We start from the raw sequence: 17,630 nt of genomic DNA, 5'->3' as shown, positions 1-17,630 counted from the left end.
GTATGGGATTTGACAGCGCGCATTTGTCCCGCCCGTGTGGATCAATCGGACCGCGCACTGGACTCCAATCCAGAGGTCGCCGGTTCGAATCCCATGGCGGGCGCTCTAAAATTCTTTGTGTAAATATGGGTATTCGGCGCCGTCGCTCCGTGCCATACTTTCATACACTTAGGAGCCCAGGGCGGCGAAGTCCTTGTAGATAAAAAGGAAGACACTAGTGGTTGGTACTAGCAATGGTGGCCGACAGCTATAAAGTCAACTTCGTTTTCATTTGCCGAAAGTGCGGCGCGTCGTTTCGAGGCTGATATGCCGCGTGTCTTTTTCGGGAATACGCGCAATATCAATCGCGTCAGATTTGATCCAAATGGCCACCCTTTTGAAATATTTTTATTCTGGTTATTTAGTAATGTTCCAAAAACTTTCCCAGACGGTTGGACAACGAATGACCAAAACGATTAAAGCGGCCAGAAATAAATGAATTACCAACAATAACTATTTACAGACAGACAGACCAACACATTGCAAATAATCGATTTTATCTAAATTATCTGAAAAAGATACAAATTCTAATAAAATATTAGTTGGCAAAGTCATAGAAAAAAAATCAACCTTTAGTTGAGCAATTCTCTACCAAAACCGGAAATGGATTTTATTTGTATTTTTTTATTTGGCTAAAACTTTGTGGGGGCCTTCCCTATGACCAAAGAAGCTAATTTGTGTCATTGGTTCACCCATACAAGTCTCCATACAATTTTGGCAGCTGTCCATACAAAAATGGTACGTAAATATTCAAACAGATGTAACTTTTGACTGAATTTTCTGATCAATTTGGTGTCTTCGGCAAAGTTGTAGGTTTTGCTGAGGACTATTTAGAAAAAAATAGGTACACGGAAAAAAAATTGCAGATTTTTTAATCAACTTTTTTTAACAAAAACTCAACTTCCAAAAATACGTATTTTTTGATTTTCGAGATTTTTTGATATGTTTTAGGGGACAAAAACCCGCAACTTTTGAGCTATAGAGAAACATGGTCAAAAAATCTGCCGCCGAGTTATGAATTTTTGAAAAAATAATGATTTTTGGAAAAAATCGAAATTTCATGCAAAAACAAATTTGACGTATTTTTTTTAAAGTAAAATTGAATTTGCAATCGAAAAGTACTTTACACATTTTTGGATAAAGGGCTCTGTTTTCAAGATATATCCACCGAAAGTTTGATTACAGGGAAATATTTGCAGTTTTTCGATTTTTAAAAATAGTGACCATGACTGACCATTTCTAAAAACATTTTTTTTGAAAAAATGTTAAAACATGAAACATTCGTGAAATTCCTATCTTTTCGAAAAAAATATTTTGAAAAAAATTAAATCGAGACTAACATTTTAAATGGGCGTAATATAATATGTTTGGCCCATTTAAAATGTTAGTCTTGATTTAAAAAAGAATATTTTTTTCGAAAAGATCGGAAAATTTTACGAATGTTTCATGTTTTAACATTGAAAATCGGACCATTAGTTGCTGAGATATCGACATTTGAAAATGGTGGGTTGTTTGGGTGAGACTTAGAAAACTTCAATTTTCCTGTTTCTTTTTCTTTATGCCGCTGTATCTCAGCAACCAGAGGTCCAATCTTCAATGTCTCTTAGACAATTTTATAGCAAATTTTCTGAACTTTTCAAAAAAAAATGTCGCTCAAAGCTGACTCGAAATATTCTGCGATCGGCATTGTTTTGATCATTTATTAAACTGCTAAAAATCAATGGTATCAAAAATGTTTTGCAATTTTGTTGAATACACATTATTAACACTCAAACGCTCGGGTAATCATTTGACCCCAATTTTTTTTTTTCTTAAAAGATAAAAAGAACTTTTGGTAGAATTGACCAATTTGGATGCTTCCGGTTGCAAAAGATCCAGATTTGTCTATATTTTCAACTGTCACTGTCACATTTGACAGCAATTTCCACCATGCCAAATATAAATTGACGGCAAACTGTGGTAGTGCAGGCCAAGTGAGCGCCTCGCTGGTATTTTGTTAGATTCTCTCCTCTCTGAACATATTCGTTTGTGACTCGGGTCGACGGACGGAGTAGGAAAAGAAATTCACGAAGTATTTGTTCCCTGTGTGAAGGGATTGGCTAAGGCGCTGACAGCTAGCGGGTTGTGTTCGCTCGCGAATGGTTGCGCGCTACAGTCGGCAAAGATTTGTTCGGCGATGAGTGATTTCTGATCTTTGAGCCGAAAATGAGGGTCTTTCAGGATACTGTTTTTTTTTTTTTTATAAATTATGTCATTATCTTAAGAGAAATATGCTCTAATTTTCATCAAAGTCCTATTTCATTTCATTATTACATTAAGTTAGAAAGTATAACAATTTTAAACCTATGAATTTATGGATTATGGGACAAATTAAAAAAAATGTTTCTATTGGAAAGGTACGAAAGTTATCTACAAGAATATAACAATTTGATGAGAATGAGAAAACCAACAGGGCCACAAGAATACCCAATATGGCAAAGAAATATTAACATACCAAAAATGGTCCTAAGTGATAATGTTTGATCTAAGATCAATATTTCATGACGGTACTCCAATTTTTGAACCAACATTAAAAATGCAAAATGAAAAACTTCAATATTTAAAAAAAAATTAAATGTTTTAAAAAATAAGCAATTTTATGCGATGAAAGTCAGAAAAGTCTGATAAATTTACATTAAATTGATATCAATACACAGCAAAATAAAGTTGATTTTTCAAGATGAAAAATGAGTTTGGTTGAATATTACTCTTTTATTTTCAATAGAAACTTTTTTACAAAAAATCTGTGATCATTCCCAGTGTAATATAACCATAATTTTTTCAGTGTGTATATTCGAAGCTTTAAGATTTTATTATTGTATTTTTATAAAATTGCACTATTATTGTCAATAAACATGAATTATTGTTTTTTGTTTTCATTTTTGTGAAAATGTTGAATTTTATTGCTGTTTTTTACTCTTTTCAAACCCAAAAGTACAGGTAAACTTACCGCATTACACGTGTTGATGTCTGTGACTTGTTCTGTCTCGAGATACTCTATTAGTTTTGGCAAATCTCCTGCCCGAGCTGCCCTCAGAAAGGCTGTGTTTGTGTCGTTCTGTAAAAAAAAGAAAGAAGAAAGTTTCATAAGTATTTTTCTAAAGTATCAATAAAAATTTACTTAAAAAAATAATTCCTCAAGGCCATAACTTTCCCAAGTCCATCAACGAATGAAAGCACTTCAAGGGAAGCACATTTGCGAGTGGAATGCAGGCTCGCTTATTAATTTCGCCTCCATAAATCACAATTTGAAATCATAAATTTGCCACCACCATCACCTTCACCATCTGGACTGACTTGAAGAAACAATATCATCGCAAAAGGGTGGGGCGGGGGAAATGTGCAGCAAAGCGCCTTGACCAGATCTTGCCAGCAGAGTGCAGCATTCAATCAGGGTGGCCACCAGATTTCGATTTTCAATTTCCCGGTTTTTTCCCGGTTTTCTCCCGAGACTAGAAGGAATTTTCCGGAATGTTTTTAAACCAAATTTCAATACTTTTTAGGCTAACTTTGGTATCAACATACTTTTGGAACGCATACATTTGGTTCAAAGTTTGAGCTCCTCAAGAAAGCTTTCTAATATCTTGAGTATAAAGTAAGTAAGTTGAAAACGAAGCCTTTTTTATCTGTTCCCTATCCAAACCTCTAATTTCCCTAATGATTGGGATTTTTCATCATCATGCTCTACAGATTTTACAAATAAAAAATAAAAATTAACTTTTTTATTTTTTAGAATACTATAAATTATTATAAGAAAGCAGGAAATGGCATTTACAATTTATTAATTTTGTAGAAAAGATTTGCAAAAATACATTGTAAACAACATTTATATAAAGGCTCGTAAAGTTTCTTTTGAAAAAAAGGCTTTGTGTATTCAAGAAGAACGATTCTTCCAAGAATTATCAATTTATGTGAATCAACTTTCTTCGTTAAGTTTGTATGTATTGATGGGATTAATTATCGAAAATAATTTTAATTAAAAAAAACTGTCTAAAAACCCCAAAACACAAAATGGTAAAAAATCGTAAAAAATGACCGTGCTGCGATTTTTTCAACAACACATAAGGCTGGTACAAATTTTATTTAAAGTTTTTGTCCCTTCAAAGTTGCTCAAAAAGTCAGGAGGCAAAAAAAAATATTTTTTTCAAAAAACATCTAAATTTTAATGGAAAATTAAGTGCAATCAGCTGAAATCTATTCAAAATCCATTCCCTAACGTTTGAAATCATTTTTAAGCATGTTTGGGTTGATTTAATAATCTTCTGAATTTAAAAAAAAATCGGTCTTTCACAAGAAGTTTTTTTTCGTTGACTATTTGTTTTCGTCAAATATTACATTTTTGGAAGACTAATGATTGCAAAACAACTGAACTAGTGTAAAATGCATTTTTAAACACTTTTTGCATTCAAATGTTGAGACTATGGCTTGTTCTTTAAATTTTTATATTTTTATATTTTTTTGCCCCCTACACAACGTCCATGTACATTTCTTCAAATCAGTTTTCATAATAAAGCTTCAAAATAAAATGTATTTCTGTATTTCTTTTAAACTATCTACTGAAAATGCCAATAAATTTGGAGATATTCTTTTTCTAAATTAAATTTTCATCGACTTTTTCATTTCTACAAACATCTCTCATATTTATTTTTTTATTTTATATCAATTTCTGATGACGGACGAGTAGTTTTTGGAACAGAGATTTTTGAAACTGCCCAAACTTTAAACATGCTATTTAATAGTACTTTTAAGAAGTTGTAGCTATTTTCAATAAAAAAAATATTCTATTATATCTTTATAAAACCGAATGTTTGAGAAAATTCTTGACTGCTTTCTTTGGAGGAAAATTTAAAAAAAGAAATCCTGATTTTAATTTTATGCAAAGCTAATATTTTATCAAAGAAAGGTGGTATTGACACTATCCAAATAATGAAACATAAGATTTTTTTCACAAATATTTTTTATGTTTTTAATTAAATGGTAGTTGGCACAATTTACAAATTTGAAACAAATATTCGTAGAAAAAAAAAGATTAAACTCTAAAACGGTGCACTTTACTTTAAATTCTTAAAATTTCTTAAGGAATGCAAATTATAGGTTTATCATTCAAATATTTTGTAAAACATTTTCTGATTGGTAAAAAATAATTCGCCCGTAAATCACTGCACCTTAAATATGGTTGTTAGTTTTTTGCTTCAAATCAATTTGTTTTTTTTTTTCCTCTTAAATATTTTGTTTGGGACAAATGCCCGCCATTACGGGGTTTTTCTTCCGGACTCCCTGAGACCGCTCGTGGTACCCCCAGGAGTACATGTACCCCAGGTTGAGAACCGCTGCTGTAGAGAAAAAAAATTGCTTTATTTAAAAAAAAACAAATTCGCCAAGTGAAAATATCATAGGATACAACACAAAAAAAACATCCATAGCCAAGAAGCATGAGTCTATTACACAAATTCAAACAAAGTTTTCGCGAATTCTTCATTTAGAATAACAAGAATAATATTCTATTTGAGCAAAGAACATATTGAATGCATTAAAGAGGCTTTTGTCAAATTTTAACTAAATTTAAAATATTTTCCCGGTTTGTCAGTCGAATTCCCGAGTTTTTCCCGGTTTTCTCCCGGTGGATAAAAATCCCGGTTTTTTCCCGGTTTTCCCGGTTTTTTCCCGAGGTGGCCACCCTGATTCAATGGATCCCCCAAACCGCAGCATGCCCCAGCGCAAAATGTTTTGTTAACCCTCGATTCCCCTTGACATTAAAAAATGTTGTTACTTTTGGTAAAACTTTTAAAAATAAGTTTTCAGAATTTAATTTTTTTACTTGAAAAAAAAAAGAAACTTAAAAATTGACGAAATTTGACAACCAAAGGATAAAGCGCCGAAGAAAAAAAATTACTGAAATCGAGGGGAAAAGGTCACTTGTGTGTGTTAACTTTTTTGTACGGTTAGTCAGTTTGCTCAATATTTGTGTGCATCCGCGGGGTGAGGGGTCCAGTAACGATATAATGTCCCGCCATTCCGACGAGCAAGTGAGCTTTATTGGGGACGGACAAGTTTATTTTGGCCGGTCCAAAAAAGGCAAGCAGTGTTGTTTTTGTCAGTTAAGATATATTAGGGTAAAAGTTCCTTTTTAGTAGAGTTAAAATTTGATTGAATTATGAATATAGAACTTGAAATTTGTTTATGGTAAATTTTAATGAAATATAAAATTCTAATTTTTATGTAATTTCATGTGATTTTTTAAACCCATGAAGAAGTCAATACTAATTTCTGCTAAATAACCTACTTTTACCCTAACTTGTTGCTTTCAAGGGGTCCGCCCCAGGGTCAAACTCGTAAAAAACAGTCTAAAAAAGATTAAACCATCTGAACGGCCGGCGGCCAGATCCATATGGCCACAACATTGGCCACTGACTGCCGCCAGTGGGGATCGTTTTCTTCGGGACTTGATATAATTGTTTAATAAAAGAAATACCAGTTATTCAAGTTGCTTTCCATTTCTTTTCTCGCCAAGAGTTGCGGTTTCTTCTTTTGAAATTCTTATCGGACTGCGGCGGTATCTTTGCGGCTATCCAGCGGGACTGGCGTTGTCTACAGGTTTTGTGAACGTTCTGTGCGGACCGGTATCGGTTTCATAACAGGGACCGACCGGCCGGCACTTGATTGAATGTGCCGAGTCGGTAACCGGTTCAGTCATCAGTGCAGTGATGTGCGGTAGTAATTACTGATAGTGACGTTTACAACCTATTTTAGATTGGAACAGGTGTTTGAATTATGGGTTTGTGTGTACACGAGGGTTAATTAGAATCTATTTAATTTCGTTTGAATTTTGATTGAAAATCGGCAATTGAATTTCCTCAAAATTGAATTCTTTTTTTTGCAAACTTTGCAACCTCATAAGATGAATGAGCAAACTATGTTTTCATGCTTGACGTTCTACCTGTGAATGTACCAGTGAGAACGGAATTCCTCCTGAAACTCTGTTTAACGAATGCAAGATTGTGATTGCTCTTTAAATTTTCTCTTTCAGTAAGTGCAAAAAGTAAAAATTTCATGAAGAATGAAAAACCAAGCATTTAAATTTAAAATGTTATATAAAATTTTACTTATGAGGTCTACAAATTTTATGATTTTGACTCAATTTTGTTAGATAATTTAAAAGATTTAAAATATTTTCTTGCTAATTTTCAATTCCAATTTAGCATTGTCTGAAAAAAAATGTTATTTAAATTTTATTTTTAAGTCATTATATTTTTTGTTGCTCAGTGAGAATATAAAGATACCAGTATTAATTTTGATGTTCTAATTCAATTTTTAAGCAAATTGTCTTATCTCTTAAAAAACCTTTGGATTTATGGTGTTCATGTTATTTTGGGAGTGCTTCGGAAAAAAGATTTTTAATGGCAACTTAAACCCATTTTTTCTCAGAATAAAAATAAAATACCGTTGCAGTACATCATAATTTCACCACAATTTTTTAATGAATTCAAACTTGCTTTGATAAGATTTCAATTTATCTTTCAAATATTATTCAAACGTTACGTCTTGTCTCAAGATTTATATTTTTTAAACATGTACTAGGGTAGGTCTCACCATGTTCATGTTTTTGTTAGTTTTTTTTCTTTTCAATAGTGTTTTTAGGTAACTGGGGTGGCTTAAATGTCCTCTGTGTTTCTTACAAATATCTTTTTTTTTCAATTGAAATAATTACGTCAAAATTACCATAAGTAAGATATATTTTATTGTTACCTTTGAAAATTATCAGTATAATGATTGTTTTACTAAATTAAACAAATTTAATTATTAATAAATTAATTGGAGGTAAAGTAAATGAAAAGTTCCAAGTTTTTTCTACAATTAATTAGAAATTGATTTAAAAAAAAAATATAGCCTCCAATACTAATATCGTAGCAAAAATCAAAAATGTTCGAAATATGCTAAGGAACTTGTTCTACTGAAAAGGTATATCTGTTCTGTTTCAACAAAACTTTAAACTTATAACTTAGAAACTGAATTTAACTGTTTTTAGAGAATAACTGTCCAAAGAATCCGAGAGTGCAGTTAGTGTTCCGATTCGAACTGTTTTCATTGATAAAAGTGTCATATTTTCATTTTGAGAGTATTTGCATAATGGAAATGTTTTCATAACTACAGTTATCTCACTTTAAAAATATTAATAATTTTTGTTTGAAATCTACCTTTAAATGTATTTTTTTCTATTACACAAGCACAGTATAGTTTCATTTCGTTCCGTTCCAATTTAATTCTCATTTTTCATTTCTATCAGCTATCAATGTCACCAGGGTTGAAATCAAGTCAGGAAAATGTAATTTTAATTGTTTTCAGTTAATTGCACTAAAACATTCATTTTATATTTTTTAAATGTTTTTTTCTCCCTTTTTGATCGAGTTTTCCGATTTTTAAGCTGGGAAGTTTAGGTATTAATAATCAAGGTAATTATGCAAAGTTTTGACATAGGACTATGTCTCTACTTACTATATTGGGGGGCCAGTTCAGAAATTCGATTCAAAGCGTCACTTTTAAGCGTTACAAAAAAAGGGGACATTTCGAACGCTTATATCTTTTTTCCCTGTGAATTAATCCAGACGGTTGAACCACCAATCGAAAGGGAACATAGAAAGTTTGACTAAACATAGTTAAAGCACTTAAAACATGCAATCAAAATGAGTAATTTTTCAGTTCAAATCGGACAGATGACCACTCAGAGCGAGCGTATGCATTCGAGGCCGCGCCCCTTTTGTGTCGTTCTCCGGCTGTGCCACTATTTAAGCAGAAAATTTCGCAAAAGCAAGTCACTTTGGAACGAGCACTCGAACCGGGTACATCGGGCCGGCGCGAGGCTGCAGCAGCAGCGGCCAATAGAAGAAGAGGACCAGCAACCAGAAGGAAGAACCACCAGCAGCAGAAGGAGGAAATACGAGCGAAGCGGACCGGTGGAAGTCGCTATGATGCGGCGGTTCTCATGAAAAATGGCCATTTCGACAGAGGTGGCCACAACCTGGAGTGGCTGGTGCCCTCAAAGCATGTTCCCCCGGGGCCCGGAGGGCCTTTTACAGAACCATACGAGTTTTGGCAATATGGGTATCAAAATTCATGGTTTTTTTATACTGAACATAATAATGGCCATTTCGACCGTAGTGGCCACAACCTGGAGTGGCCGGTGCCCTCAAAGCAGGTTCCCCTTGGGCCCGGGGTAACATTAACCGAAACATACGAGTTGTGGCAATATGGGTATCAAAATTCATAGTTTTGATATTGAACCTGCAAATGGCCATTTCGACAGTAGTGGCCACAACCTTGCGTTGCCGGTGCCCTCATGAAAGGTTCACCTTGGGGGAACATTTATGACAATTTTGCCGACAAATCTATGAAACAAAATAAAATAATCTTATTCCAGATTTCACTAGCAATCCAAAAACTCATTCAAATTGTTTGGTCCTATGTCTTTCGGTTATGTCTCTGACATACCATCTTGAACTTTTTTGTTATGCTCTAGCGTACGAATCAACGTTATTTTTCGCAACTCAACAGCTTATGATTTATTTTAGTAGCAAAAAATGTAAAAATTCTGAAAGTCACTGAACAAATGAAAAACACAAATTACCATAGAACTGGCTTCAAACTATCAGAAAAAAAATAAAAAGAACCAACATAAGTGTGTAGAAAAATACTAAAATTATGACTTAAAAAAATACAAAAAACAAAAGTTTCGTAATTTGACAAAACAAATATTGAGGACATTTTAAAAAACAATGAAGTGTTTATATTTGTTATTATGCACTCACCTAAATGAAACAATTATTAATTTTTGTGCTCTCTTATGATAGTTTGATAGGAATCCCAGAAAGCATAGTACAAGAGAGCACAGAGGAATCGTTCTGTAAATTGATGAAACCTAAAAAATGTGTCTATGCTTCATTCTTTAAGCTAGTTTCATAAATACTACCATAAAAATGTTTTTAGACAGTTTTTTTTTGTAAACTTTGGCTTATTTAAAAAATGGTTACACTTAAATTCGTTTATTACAGATTTTTTGTTGCACTTTCGATTTTTTTTCTTGTCAATTAATGTGGACAAAAATCTCAAAAATGTTCCGTAAGAGTTATATTTGCTGAAACAATTTATTATAATTAACACTGGATTGGTAACATACATGAGTTTTTATGAAAAACTAGGTTAATTGAAACCATATTTCTTTTTCATTTTTTACCTAAAGTTAACTTTGAAAAGGATGTGTTCAAAAACATCACCCTGTTTCTCCATGATAAGTCAGTTTTGTTTTTTGCTCCTTATGTTTTATGCAGACTGTGAATGCGAAAAAAAATCTTGATAAAGAATGTGGTTTAATCAGAAATAGCGTTAATTCTAAAATTAAAGAAATCGCTGAAAATTGTGTCTACTGCGAAAGGTTCCGCCAGATCACTGCACTTGAAAACGTCTAAATCTCAGCTGACTCAGCAGCTTTGTTGGCATGTGCGTCCTACGAATTTATCTGGCCGTTTCGCACGCAAACCTAACCTCTGGCGTAGTATTCAAAAAGGACGTAAAATGGAAACAATTTTACAATTATTCACTATTTTGCTTTACGACACTTTGAAAACCCCCTCGCGCCAGATATCACGTTTCGCTTTCTTTAATTGCATCAAACATTTACAGTACGGAACACACAGGCACACAAATTCCCAAAGAGAAAAGCCGCCGCGGTCTTTAAAAATAGAACATCGCGCGCATTCCGATAGGCCAATTCAGCGACGGCGCAGCTCTGCGTGCTTTTATTAACGATCCCGCGTGTTGTCTTGTTTATACCGCGTGGTCCAATGGAAATCCAACTCGATCGCGGCCGGTGAATTTAATGTCATGCCCGCTGTCATCATTAGCGTCGGGGTTTTGCCGAACACGTGGTTGCACGCTTCGGTGAATTTGCTGTAAAACAAGTTCCCAGAATGGTTTCCGAAAGTTATGTAACGGGAACCTTTGAGGGGTTTTTGGGGAGTCTTTGTCGGACCGGTTTGGTGGGATGGGCACGATCAAACCGTATCAGTTGGGATCTTTCATTCTTGTGTCAATTAATGGGCCGCGGTCGTGATGGCATAGTTCGACGAAAATGATACGTGACTATATTCTTACGCTTTGAGGGAGCTTAGATTCTATACTTGGTAGTCTGGTGCTAGAGAAACCTGTTCAGTTGTACGGGAAATTTCAAACTGCTATTGAAACGCATTTTTGAGTTTTATATCCGTTAACTTAACATCATATCCCAACAATGTTTAGAATAGTGTTTATTACCGAGGTATTCTCTTGAAGTATGCAAACGACCAACGGATCAACGTTAATTTTGGAAATCCTTGTCTTTATTTAACTTAAAGTGAAATTCCAACAAGTTTCAACTGTTTTGTTGCATAACTTCTAGTATTTTTAATTGCTACCCGCACGTCAGAACTCCCAGGCACCGTTCCCAATTGATAGTTTCCGATAGTGTGCATAAAGCTATGCCGACGACATATCGCGAACAATTACTGTCGGTGCTACGGGTTGACACGACAGTCATCAACTGTGAACACGAGAGTCAACCAGCAAGTTAACAAACAAACAATAAAAAGAAGTTCGTAGCAAGCACTAACGAGGTGCTTCTCGGTACAGTGCATTGCTGCTTTGTTTTTCGGGAATCTAGCGAATAAATCAACTCGATGTTTACAGAAGCACGTGACGACACTTTAAACGACGTGTCTCGAGCCAATCAGAGCATGAAGATGCTCCGTTTCCGATTCCTGGAGAATGTCAGCAACTTCACCTTAATGAAGACATCATGTCAGCGGAGCGAAGTTTAATCGACCGTAACACGCGGAAGGCATCTCGAGTTCGATCGATTATGACAGTTTTGCTTGCATTTATTTCGCTTGCATGACTTCCCCGCCACGGGACGTGAAGAAGCACTTTTTCTTCTGGCGTAGACACCACCTGGGGAACGTGTGTCGTACATTAGAAGCCATCCGGAGAGTAGCAGCAGCAAAAAAAGTCGTTGGAAATGTGAAACTAACAGACTGCTGCGGTCCCGGAGACAGCACACCAAGAACCGAGACCTGGGTTTGCATCGAATTACTGGCGCACTGCGGACATCATTAACCGACCGCTGCTGCATCCGGGAAGCCCCTTGGGGAACCGTTGCTCCGGTTGGCATGACGGAACGCTATGGCCGCCGGAGGAGGATCCTCTGCAGCTTGGAATTTGTTTGTTCTTTATGCACTCGCTGTGTGATGTCGTTTTTTGGGACTATTATATGAAAACCCAAAGGAATACTGCAGTAACGAGAGAATTAGGACTAGAGTTCAACTATTGGATCTAGAGATTTTTGCTACACCCAAAATAAAGTTTTCTTTTGTCTAATCTAGATGTCATAAAAAAAACATCTTATTAATTTTGTTTAACTTTAATTTTTTAAAAGGTGTAAATGGAAGAAAATAAACGCTTTTATGCATGATTGTATTGGGAAATTGACTCAGAAACACGAATTTGATAGTTGTCACCAGAAAATGGGATCAAAAGGTTCCCCAAAGCGTTTTAAATTTCAGATGGAACACCAATTCGGCCCACTTCCCTTTGACCTAGAGTGCTCACATTTGGCCAAGATGCTAGTTTTATATGTCCAAACAACCTCTGCAACTTTAAGGCAGATTGGTGAGGTCGATGCGAAATGGGTGTGCTCTACACGCTCTAAAAGCAGTAATGTAATGCGACTTCAATCTAAAAATTTGATTTTTTCGTGAGATGTAATTCAGTATTGCTGAAAAGTTGAACTTTTCAACGCTACTATCGAAAAGTAAAATTTTTCAATATTCTTTTGTTTTGAACGATGAATTTACCAAACACATGAATGTTTGACATCAAATTCCATTAAAGAAGCGTTTTTCGGAATTGCAAAAAATGTTGTAAGCAACTCGTTGCAAAACTTGATTTTTTCAGTACTCGTCGTATTTATCCAACTCGGTAAACCTCGTTGGATAAATGTACTACTCGTACTGAAAAAATCTTCTTGTTGCAACTTGTTGCATAAACTACTATTTCAGCTTTCATTTGAGTGTTGAATAGTTCAAAGTACTGTTTTGAAGTTTGACAGTTACCTTGTCGGCTAATGTCATTCATGCGGGGAAATAAACGTCTCACTGAAAAAAAATCAAGAGGTGTTTTCTGGAATTGCAAAAAAAAATATGTCGTTGCCAATTTGGTAACCTTTGTTAAATAAATCTTATATTTTTTGCAATTTGTTGCATAATTTACTATTTTAGATGCAAAATATAATTTGCAATCGAAGATGAGATGAGATGATTTATTTTGTTGAACAGGTTGCTGGTTATAAGTCATTATGCACATTTTTTTGTTGTTGTTGCAAATTTAGTTTTTTTCAGTGTCACCTAATTAGCCCTCATTCTTCACCTCGAGTATGTTTGTAATATTGAATACATTTTCAATGTAAAAATGTGAAATTTTTGGAAAATTTTCTGCTCCTTTCAATATTTTGAAATCTAAGATTCTAAGGGTTGCGAATGAGCGAGCGCTCACGGAAAGCGTGCTCGCTACAGCTGGAGCGTGAGTTTTTATCAGGTAGCTCGTGCTCTCTCACGCTCACCGGAGCGTTTTGCGCTCACGTGAGCTGGTGAGCCAAAGTAAGTAGTTGTTTTTCCCTGTTGAAGCATCTGCCTGTTTGAAACGAAGTTTCTTGAACTATCTCAGCACAGGCAGCAAAAACAAACAAGAAAGTGGTCAAACAAACAAAGGTAAGCAATAAAATGGATTTAGTCGGCGAACCGAAATACACGTTCTATTTAAATTCAGAATTAGCCAAGGGGCAGAATGATTCACTCTTGAGTGTGCTAACAAAGAGCTAACTCATTCTTAATGTAAAAAATCATTGACGTGAAGAGATGCACTGATATGTACAAAAAATTGAATTAATTGACAAATGTTTATTTTAAGTTTTTAGAATCCGGAGTTTTGACTCAAGGCGGTTTTAAAAAAACCAAAAAAATAAAATTTGTTTTATTGGACCTTTAAAAAAACAGCAGGAAGCTTTATAAAAGTTATAATCATCCCTCATATTCGGAACATTTTAGAGAATATCCGTATTCAAAAAATCATTTATTGAATCTGTAATTGAATATTTTCATAGGCTTGGTAGCGGAAGTGTTAGATATAATTTACTTGACGGAAGAGGAGCAACACACTAAAAAAATATTAATTCTACACATGACATAAACTGTAATGTGACATAAAATCAAAGCACGTAATTGGAAGTTTAACGTGATTTTACATCTTACGCGACGTAATCATCACAAAAATCAGTGAAAAAATTATTTGCAATAAAAAGTTAAACGTGATTGAAAATCGTCGTTTATTTGATGTAATTTACCGTCTCTTCTGATGCACATAACTGGAGCATCAGAATGAACATAATTTTACATTTAACGAATCTTAATTCTACCCATTTTGAACAGTTTCAGTTGTAGCCGCATCAAAACAATGAAGTCTCGCCTCCGGTGTCGTTTTTCACCAATGTGTGTCCATCTGTAAATTCAAATGTTATCAAGGTTCTTAATTAAAGATCGATTCACAGTTAACTGTTTCGTCCTTCAGGTGGCGGACAAAAAAAAATCCCGGCGGGCAGATTAGAACAGTTTGGCTGAGGACAAAAATGAAGACAATACAATCCGGAACCGATTTCGTCAAGAACCTACACACTTTGGAGTGCCAGCCGGAGGTTAAACGCCAGTCAGCGTCGCAATCTGCAACACCGGGGGCAAACATAAGAAGGAAAAACAAGGCGCGGATTAGGACCTGGCAGAAACTTCGACGAGATTCAGGTGCAAAGAAGATAATGTGACCCAGGAGTGCCGACTCTGCTTGTTTGTTTTAGGGGAGTGCAAGTTATTGGCCGAGAAGAAATGCATCGAAGTGGAGGAAAAACTGGGTCCCTGAAAGTGTCTCTTCGATTTGTTAAAGTCAGATGATGGCAGTGAAGGTTAGTTTCTGGTGTCGGAGATCGAATCAGTGAGAAAAAGTAGTATTGCCCCTGAAAAATAATATGTAAAACAAACAAAATCACGAAAAAATAAACAGAGGAAATAAAACATAGAAACGGGTTAACTATTTTTGTTCATAACCTAGAAAATCACGCTCAATCTTCCATCAACATAAAATTACATCAATATGAAAATTACATCAACTTTTTTTCAGCTCCTGTAAAATTCAATGCCAAATCGAGGCGTAGAATGTGCCATGTAATTTTCAAATCTGATGTAATTTTCTGTCATAAGTAACGCTCCAGTTATGTGCATCGATTAGACAGAAAATTACACGATTATTTTTTGGTGTGCACCCTTTATGTGCTAAAACATGACAATTACAATTTATATTATTTCATTTAAATGGGTTATTTAAAACATTAGCAATTTGGAGGCTTTTTTGTAAAAAGAGAACTGTTTCAACAATTTTACCCAATTTTCTAGAATGAGAAAGTTTCCAAGCACTGAACGAAATATTAAATTGAATGACTATTGTTTAATGGTTGCTCATTCTGATCCGCACGCTGGAATGGTAGCCAACAAACTGTTTAGGTACACGGAGAAAAAAGAGTTCCCAAAATCGTGAACAAGCGTTCATGAAAATAGGAACCACGATTTTCAAAAACGTACCATGATATTTGAACACTTTGTTCGTGGTTCCTATTTTCATGAACGCTTGTTCACGATTTTGGGAACTCTTTTTTCACCGTGTACATAAAACATTTTAATTTTATATTTTAATCAACCAAGCATATAACATTGAATCGAACTTACCCCAGCATAAATCTTCTTGAATTATTTCATTGTTTTGTAAGTTTTCTAAGGTTTACAGTCCTTTTTGTTCACGCGCTCATATCCTTCCCTTGTTTTTGCTGCGCCTTAAGTACAAAATCTAACTAGGATTGAAAAACAAAAAAACTGTCTCAAAAAGTTAAACGATTCGCGATACTTCCATAGTGAGCGCTCCGTGAGCAAAAAATGAGCGCGAGCGCGAGCGTGGGGCAAACGCGAGCTGAAAAAATCGGAGCAGACGTGAGCAAGGGCAAACGTGATCTAGCTCGCACAGCGCTCCTCCTCACGAATGAGCGAAAAGTGAGCGCTCACGAGCGCGTGAGCGTGTGAGGAACGCAACACTGTACTAAGAACCATGAGTTACATTTTGAAAGGTCTAAAAACACTTATTTGTGATGAGGGCTTATCAAATAAATAACACTAAAAAAATCTTTTTTATTACAAAATTTAAACATTAATTGTCTTAGAAATCAACAGTCTGATAAGAAAATTAACATTTTTGGAAAAATGTACCTAAAAAATTGCAAAAATTACATTTTTAAATGATTTTTGAAATTAGGTTCAAAAATATTCTCGATTTTTTTTTCCAAAACCATTTTTGTCCAAAAACTTATTTTTGGAATCAGATATTTCACCATCCAAAACTCTAGCTTTAACGATGCATATTAAGTCCTCTTAAACATATCAAAAATTCTAAAATAAAAAAAATCGTTTTTTGAGAATTCAACCTTTAGCGATATAAAAAATAAGTAATAAAAACCTATTTTTTCTGACAATAGCAAACTTCAGAAGATCACTCTACGGTCTGATTTTCACTAATTTTTTTTTGTTCTTTTTAAGAGAAAAGTAATTTTTAGTAGAAAAAATCTGATTGTAAGCTTATCGGGAAAGATCGTTTTTTCAGAATGTTGGAAAAAGATGATTGAGATTTTTTTAAACGTAACCTTTTTCTGACATTGATCCGCTGGAATGTTAATTAACACATTGACCACATCGCTCCAGTGGAGGTATCAGTTTCAATTTACACATTCTTCAGACTAGAAAAAAATCAAAGACATGCCCAATGAAGCAAACCTTCCACTGGACCACCCCATTTCAAATCCATCAGACGGAAAACAAAACAGAACCATCCAGCGAAAAAAGCTGTAAACATTCACACTTTTATGCATTCGGACCACTGACTGGAAGGAGTTATGCAATGCTTCTACGTTAACTTAGAGCTGGAACGAGGCCACGCACCGGCGAACGTCCGTGCGGAAGCCCTAATAGAAACATTGTTCAGCATTTAGTTATACCCGTACAACCAAACGTTGTACGAGTTGATTACCATTCCATCATGAAAACCCATGCTTGGTTTTACGCACCCTGTCCAAACTTGACCAACCCTAATCGGGGAAAAACGGCGAAGTTGGACGCGCCGAGGTTGATGACCACACCCCGGGTGGAATTAATTATTTTCGGTATCCCGTCGCACACTGTTTCTCCCAAATGAAATTAATATTTTGATTCGCGACCTAAGGGCACGCGTGTCACACACCTCATGCTGTCAAATGTCGTGACGAAAAGTCGTAAAACAGCTGGCAATTATGTGTCACGTTAGGGGGAAGATAACAGTGACCTCATTCGGTGGATCAGGACTACGATGATAATAAAGTTGAATTTGTTAAAAGATTCTATCATAACATT

The 17,630-nt window shown here is 35.0% G+C and overlaps 1 protein-coding gene and 1 long non-coding RNA gene across 11 annotated transcripts in view; one reads left to right on the top strand and one right to left on the bottom strand.

The window, feature by feature from the left end:
• The window catches only part of LOC120422628 (ankyrin-3), a 143,290-nt gene that overhangs the window by 65,064 nt on the left and 60,596 nt on the right, over positions 1 to 17,630 (bottom strand). For all 10 annotated transcript variants that reach the window (XM_039586185.2, XM_039586159.2, XM_039586165.2 and 7 more), the window contains one exon: positions 3,029 to 3,136. In XM_039586185.2, coding sequence (XP_039442119.1) covers positions 3,029 to 3,136 — 108 coding nt within the window. The remainder of the gene's footprint in view (positions 1 to 3,028; positions 3,137 to 17,630) is intronic.
• LOC128093127 (uncharacterized) overlaps positions 1 to 17,630 on the top strand; it is a 126,496-nt gene that overhangs the window by 70,199 nt on the left and 38,667 nt on the right. The gene's annotated exons all lie outside the window — the stretch shown is intronic.

The sequence above is a fragment of the Culex pipiens genome, chromosome 2 (genome assembly GCF_016801865.2).
Source record: "Culex pipiens pallens isolate TS chromosome 2, TS_CPP_V2, whole genome shotgun sequence".
NCBI classification, from domain to species: Eukaryota; Metazoa; Arthropoda; class Insecta; order Diptera; family Culicidae; genus Culex; species Culex pipiens.
The sequence above is the reverse complement of the archived record's forward strand: the minus strand, read 5'-3'. Positions and strand labels throughout refer to the sequence as shown.